This window comes from Notothenia rossii, assembly GCF_949606895.1.
Source record: "Notothenia rossii genome assembly, chromosome: 6".
Taxonomy (NCBI): domain Eukaryota; kingdom Metazoa; phylum Chordata; class Actinopteri; order Perciformes; family Nototheniidae; genus Notothenia; species Notothenia rossii.
The window spans coordinates 76181047-76188224 of record NC_136909.1 but is presented as its reverse complement, the minus strand read 5'-3'; the positions used below and the strand labels follow the sequence as shown (position 1 = coordinate 76188224).

The following is a 7178-nucleotide window of genomic DNA, read 5'->3' as shown; positions in this document are numbered from 1 at the left end:
GATAGTGACCTTCAGATGTTTTGATAGAATTAGAATGTTCAGGTCAAGAGGTCAATCATTTTAATGTAACATTTTTTGGACAGTGCCCTCTACAGGCCTGGGAAATAACTGTGTGCCAACCAACCCCTGTGCCAACCAGCCCCGCTCTCCCCTACCACAGGGTATTGTGTGAGTATGGGTACAGCCAGCTCACTGGTTTCATGGAAAACAAAGAAACAGCCCACAGTGGCACTATCAACTTGTGAAGCCGAATATATGGCTCTAGCCTTGACAATACAGGAATGTATTTATCTGGAACAACTGCTCGAAGGAATGGATACCTATGTATCAGGGCTGCACGATATGGGCCAAAATTCATATCTCGATATTTTTTAGCTGAATGGCGATATACGATATATATCTCGATATTTTTTCCGTAAAGTAAAAACAAAACAGACAGTCCTAGTTTGAAGCCAAACCTCACACAGGCACTTTATTTAACGTTTAGAAGCTGCACATCAACATGCATGAAATAATTCAGGAACAAAAACTACCAGCATAAATAAATAAAGATACCATTCTTCCTTCTTTCTTGCATCCTCCCTCATTCCCTCAATTACTGCTTTCTCCCCCGCCTTACTTGCTTCTTTACTGCCTTCCTTCCTTCTCTCCCCCATCCTTCCTTCAATCTTCAAATCCTTCTTTCCCTCCCTCCTGTCCTTCATTCCTCCCTCACTCCCTCTGTTCCTTCTTTCTCCCCCCCTCCTTCCTTGCTTCTTTCCTTCTATATTTTCTTCCATCCTTGCTTCTTTTCTCCTTACTACCTTCATTTCATATTCTTTCTGTCCCTGATTTCTTTCTTCCATCCTTCCTCCCTCAATTCTTTCTTTCTCCCCCTCCTTCCTTGCTTCTTTCCTTCCTTAAACCCTTCCTTCTTCCCCTCACTCCTTCTGACCTTCCTTTCCTCCCTCCTTCCTCCATCACTCCCTCAATTCCTTCTTTCATCCACACCTTACTTGCGTCTTTAGTGCCTTACCACTTAAATAAAATAAATTAAAATAAATAACTTTGTGCAAAATGTGCACATACAGATCAAAAATAAGACTGGTTTGTTCTTTTAAGTAACTGAGGTAGACAGTTCTTTGTAAATTAAAGTAACTGAGGTAGACAGTTCTTTGTAAACTAAACATGTTAGCAGATTTGAACATAAATCAATCACTTAGTGCATCTTTTATCTGGGTGCAAATCTCGCATAACGAACATAAGAGATGAAAAATAACAGGCCAGACCAACTACTACTGTATATCTTACAGATTCTGTGCCAGAAAAACTAGCCTGTCAACAGTGTCAGGCTTCAGAGAAGCCCTGTGGCAGGTTACAATGTTTCCACTGCAGCTAAAAACCCTTTCTGAAGGGGAGCTGGTAGCTGGCACACAGAGGAATTTCTTGGCTATGCAGCTCAGTTTTGGAAAGGCAACTTCATGCTCTTTCCACCATTTCAGTGGGTCAGCATCACCGTCTACACAAGCGGACTGCAGGTAGCTAGACATTTCGTTGTCTATTGCTTCCCTCTGTGTGAGTTGGGTGCTGGTGGTTGTGCTGTGCTTGAAAAAGCTTGCCAGTGATTTCTTCTTTTTAGTTGCGGGTGGCACTGCCACTGCTGCCTCCCGTTGGTCTGCAGGCTCAGGCACCTGATCCTCATCTAGCAGAGACTCTGTTTCCACCATGACTTTGTCTTTCAGTGCATCCATTCTCTCTGTAGGGATGTATGTGGACCTGAATCGTGGATCGACAAATGAGGCAATGTCCATCAGTTCACTGGTGGAGGGGTCTGCATATTTTTCGTTGAGGTAATCAACGATTTTGGTCTTGATGGAGTTACACAGCTCACTATCCCCCTCTTCAGGTGCCAGCAGACTAGTATTGAACAGGTGCAGCACAGGTCTGACATAGGAGAGGGTCACGTAGTCCTCTCCTGAAAGGGCGTCAGTGAAGTCCTGAAGTGGCTTCAGTGCTTTCTGAACTGCCTCCAGGACCTCGATGTCTTGCCAGGTAAGAACGATGGGTCTGGTTTTCTTGTCGGCAGACAGGACTTTAGCAAGTGCTCTTTCCTGCTCTAGGACCCTGTTGATCATCTGCAGCCTTGATCCCCAGCGGGTGGCTGACTCTGTGATAAGCTGGTGACCTGGCAGACCCAGCTGGACCTGCACTTCAGCTAGTTCTCTTCTTTTCTTCCAGCTGTAGGAAAAACTACTGACATTTCTCTTACAGAGAGAAATAGCTCTGGTGATGCGGGAGTCATCCATACCATGTCCTGAAACACACAAAATTGAAAAACACCTTTTAATTTTTTTTTTACATGTAAAGAGGCAGCTCACTCAAAGGCAAAATCACAACTATTTGTGTTAATGCTGGATGTGTTGTGTAATGTGTAAACTACAGGCATGTTATTTAAAATTATTTTGGTAAAAACTACCAGCAAATGAATGCAACAGCTGTATAATTTCAGATCTGTGCAATTTTTAATAAGAAATGTATTTTAAAATCCACTATCTCCTCTCATTTGTTGCCCTCATCGACTTTCACAAACCTCACAGTCTGACTGTAAATGCACACAAACACCCCCATCAACTCCAGTAGGTCTGACAGTTTATGGAGCCAACTTTAAATTTCAGAAGTGGTACTGTATGATCCACAGTTTAAATAGTTTATCTTGTGGTCAATAGTTAAGACTCTTTGTGTGCATTTACAGTCAGACTGTGAGGTTTGTGACAGTGGATGAGAGCAACAGATGAGAGGAGACAGTGGATTTTAAATACATTTTTTTTTAAGATAGCACAGGTCTTAAACTATACAGCTGTTGCATTCATTTGTTGCTGGTTTTTACAACATAGCTTTAACCAACACGCCTTTAATTTACACATTACACAACACATGCACATAGTTTATCCGTTTAGTTATTTATTTTATTAACATTATTTTCTAATTTCATATTAGTTAATTCAATATTGCACTCACCGATGGCCAGGTGAAGTCTGTGTCCAAAACACTGCATCCTCATCCACTTGTTAAGTCGCGCTGCTTTAACCACATTAGTCCCGTTGTCTGTTGTTATAGCGACCAGTCCCGTTGGTTTGAGCTTCCAGTTTACGAGGACATCCTGCAGGGCTTCAGCTATGTGTTCCCCGGTGTGGTCCTGGGGAAAGTAGCTGGTCTGGAGACAGGCACTTTTAATTTCCCACCCATCTAGGAAATGTATTGTCACACTCAGGTACGGCTCGCAGGTCCTGCTGGACCAGATATCGGTGGTCAGTGCGAAGTGAGACACTAGAGCGAGCCGGGCGAGGAGACGCTCTCTCACTTCGGTGTACATCTCGGGCAGGGCTTCTCTTGCAAAGTAATTTCGACCAGGTAACTCGTACCTGGGGTCAACAGCTTTTAGCAGCTTTACAAAGCCGGTCTGCTCCACAGTCGACGTGGGGACCATGTCTTTGGCTAAGTGATATGCCACTGCCTTCGTTATTTCACGCCACTTTTCGCTTTTTTTTTCATAAGGCACACCACGTGTGAGTGAGTTGTGTAGCGTGATTTGCTTTGAGGCAGGAGGCTGACAAGTCTTCACGGTCTGGGTTGCAGCACGCAGTTTAATACACTCCTCATACTGCACTTTGTGCTTCTGTTGTAAGTGGTGGAAGAGATTTGTTGTGCTCGACCCTTTCGTTGCAACTTTTTTCCGGCATTGTCTACAAAGTGCATTTTTCTGCTCCACGTCTGCCGCTTGAAAACCAAACCATCTCCAAATGAGAGAGCCGTTTGTTTTCTTCTTAACAACCAGTTCATCCTCGTTTTCTGTATCACCTTCTCTCCTTTCTGTCTCCTCCTCTATCTCCGGATTGTTCGCTGCTGCTGCCATGCTTCTTCATGCAAATGTCGGGAGGTGGGGGTGAGGGCGAGGGGGTAGTGAGGGGGAGGCGGCAGGGCGCCGTTGCTGCTGCTTGGAGATACAGAGAGGCGGGCCGCGGGGCAGAGAGAGTTTGCAGCGGAGTTTGCAGCAACTTGCAGCTTGTTTTAATATATATCGATATATACGATATGATGTAATCCTATATCGCGCATGAAAATATATCGATATAAATTCAAAACTCGATATATCGCCCAGCCCTACTATGTATATAAGAAAACTGTTGTTTATGAAGACAACCAGGGAACCATTGCACTTGCCAGAAATGTGCCGACAGAGGTGTAAACATGTGGATATAAAATATCACTTCATTAGATCTGTCATCAGAGAAGGCAAGATGACATTGGTTTACTGTCCTACAGATGACATGGTTGCAGACGCTATGACCAAGCCTGTCTCCAAACTGAAATTGAAAAAATGTGCAGGGGTCATGTTCGGTGTGTAAAATATTGCCTACTATGTAATATTGACTGCCATGTTCTTTTGATGTTTTGAACTGTTGTTTTTTTTGGAAAATGTTTACAGTATACACGTCATTCATAAGTGGGAGTGTTAAGTGTAATTATTAATATGTCTGAATGTAACTGCACTATAACTGTTCCATAGTAAGAGGGCGCTATAGGCGTAAGGAGGCGCAGCTATTGTAGCTGACGTCAGGTATCAGATATAAGGGATTGTTCCCTCCCCTTCTATCTCTCTCTAGCTCTCATGGAGAGCAGGTCAAGTGGTACAATGCACATATGAAAATAAACCACGCCAGTTAAGGCTAAAGAAGACCTCGTCGTCATGACCAGTTTATTGCTATACATGTGACTCTGTCAACAGAAACATAGTTTGCGTGGCAACACAAACACTGGTAAATCACGAGCAAGGCACACACTGGGTAAGGATGGCAGCATCCTCATCGTTGCACTCGGAGAGAAATAGTAGAGACGGAGACGATGAACTGTTTAGCCCTCCTTGGGCATGGTTTATGCTATGCACTGCAGGCGCATCCTTTCGCTCAGCCGACTCGTCAACCCTCCCGATTTTCGAGGGAGACTCCCGATTTCATTGACCTCTCCCGGTTTCCTCCCGGGGTCATATTTCTCCCGATTTCTGACAAAATCAGATAGCTCAGGACTGTTTCCACTCAGACTTTAATACAGCTACACCATTGTTTGGTTTCCATGGTAACACGTCTCTTTAGTAGCGCGCGCAACTGAAAGTCTGACAGGGTGAGGCAGATAGTCACAGAAAACAGAACAAGAATCGACAACTACTCTACTCTCTGCTGACTCCTTTCCTGCCCACACATATGCTCCATCAAGGATGGTGCTACAGGCTGCACTTAGAACTACAATAAGCATGTTAATGTTAATCTAGCAGGTCCGGCGACAAACTAGCACCCCGCCCCCCCCCCATTTTGCATTTTGAAATGCTCCCTATTTCTGGGGTCTCAAGGTTGGCAAGTATGAGCCGAGCTAACTTAGAACATTAATTTGTCCAACTCTGCATCTTTGTGCAGCGTATACTCAAACAGCGATAGGAAGAGCCCACTGCCTGACTCGGACATGCTGTGGAGTGAATCGTGGTCACCTCTGAGAGGGTGTTGGTCAAGGGCGCCGGAAGCAGGGGGGCCAGGGGGCCATTGGCCCCCCCACTTTTCAGCCCTGCCCCACATTTTCGCAGCAGCAGATGCCGCGGAAAACTGTACAAATCCCGTTTCAATAATTCCCCTCTACTCTAAAGTCGCATCTAAAACGCGATCTGATCTAGCTGTGTACATTTTGTTATTTTTGATTGTTCTATTCAGTCTCACTAGCTTCAGGCATGTTTGAAGCTTGTAAAGGGAAGATGACAGCTCTCACTCGCCACTCTGCTGTTCCTCAGCGCCGCTCCCCCTCCCTCCCGCTGAAATTATGAATGTAAGGTGTATAGTAATCATAGATAACACGGCAGGGTCCGTTACAGTTTGTTTTTATCTGATTTCAAATAAGCAAAGTCTTGGCTTTCAGTACATTAAACTTGTTTCGGCAAATTCAGATGATAAATAGGCCTACAACTTTGAAGCTTGTAACGGAATAATTACAAGCGGAGAACGGAGTAATTTAACGTCACTGCAGGCATAACAACAGCCGGTGTTTCTCGTGAGTCTTTTCCCCGGGAAACAAACACACAAACGCAAAAATACACAAACACACACGTATATACACGCGGCGCGGAACACTGTACAAATCCCGTTTCAATAATTCCCCTCTACTCTAAAGTCGCATCTAAAACGCGATCTGATCTAGCTGTGTATATTTTGTTATTTTGTATTGTTATATATATTCAATCTCATTAGCTACACGCATTTTTTAAGCTTGTAAAGGGAAGACCACAGCTCGCCTCTCACTGGCCACTCTGCTCTTCCGCAGCGCCGCTCCCCCTCCCTCCCGCTGAAATTATGAATGTAAGGCATAGTAATCATAGATAACACGGCAGGGTCCGTTACAGTTCGTTTTCATCTGATTTCAAATAAACAAAGTCTTGGCTTTCAGAATATTAAACTTGTTTCGGCAAATGCAGATGATAAATACAGGTTTGAAGTTTGTAATGGCATAATTACAAGCGGAGAAATGAGTAATTTAACGTCACAACAGGCATAACAACAGCCGGTGTTTCCCGTGAGTGCAGTAATCCAAACAAAAATATCTTCCCTCCGTAGTATTTTTGATCATTTGCTCCGCTAATAATCAATCAGATCGATGGATTCCAGAGAAGAGAAACACTTTAAAGGCCTTTTTCTCAAAACGATGACTCTGTAACAGTCATTATATAATGTGACATATTTTGCTTAATATTTGGAGTACAAAAACAATCCTGATCTCATCAGAAAGCTAGGAATCAAAATGTGTCTTCGGGTCAATGCGAACGATTTCGATGGAGCAGGTCACTTTGCATTAGGTAAAATAAAGCAGGCAGACATAACAGGAAGAATATGTACATTTTAACCCAATCAAATAGGACATTGTCACACCATTCAAATGTATCCATGTAAATTACAACCAATAAAAAAGCTTAGATTTGTTTATTTGTTACGTTGTTTACTTTATTTGTTACGTTGTTCTGCTGTGTGTGTCAGCCGTTAACCTAGAGATATAAAGAATATATACACTTGCAAACATGTCAGAAGAACCAGCGCAGAAGAAAACTAAATACGGTCAATCTAAACTTAAATTTAACAACTGGAAGGTCACATCCCTGACTACCACAT

At 43.5% G+C, this 7178-nt stretch overlaps 1 protein-coding gene across 1 annotated transcript; it reads right to left on the bottom strand.

Moving 5' to 3' along the window:
- Window positions 1-990: 990 nt before the first annotated feature.
- On the bottom strand, window positions 991-4152 carry LOC307044469 (E3 SUMO-protein ligase ZBED1-like). Its single transcript, XM_079689737.1, has 2 exons — window positions 2998-4152; window positions 991-2293 (listed from the first exon to the last, which is right to left on the bottom strand). Exons 1-2 carry the CDS (start codon window positions 3890-3892, stop codon window positions 1287-1289), a joined length of 1902 nt encoding a protein of 633 aa, XP_079545863.1. The 5' UTR covers window positions 3893-4152; the 3' UTR covers window positions 991-1286.
- Window positions 4153-7178: the final 3026 nt, after the last annotated feature.

Bases quoted from the DNA above. Each gene is read 5' to 3' on its own strand.
- LOC307044469 (XM_079689737.1), bottom strand. From the start codon at position 3,892: ATGGCAGCAGCAGCGAACAATCCGGAGATAGAGGAGGAGACAGAAAGG. The intron at 2,294-2,997 runs GTGAGTGCAATA...TGTGTGTTTCAG, and splicing joins CAGACTTCACCTGGCCATCG to GACATGGTATGGATGACTCC.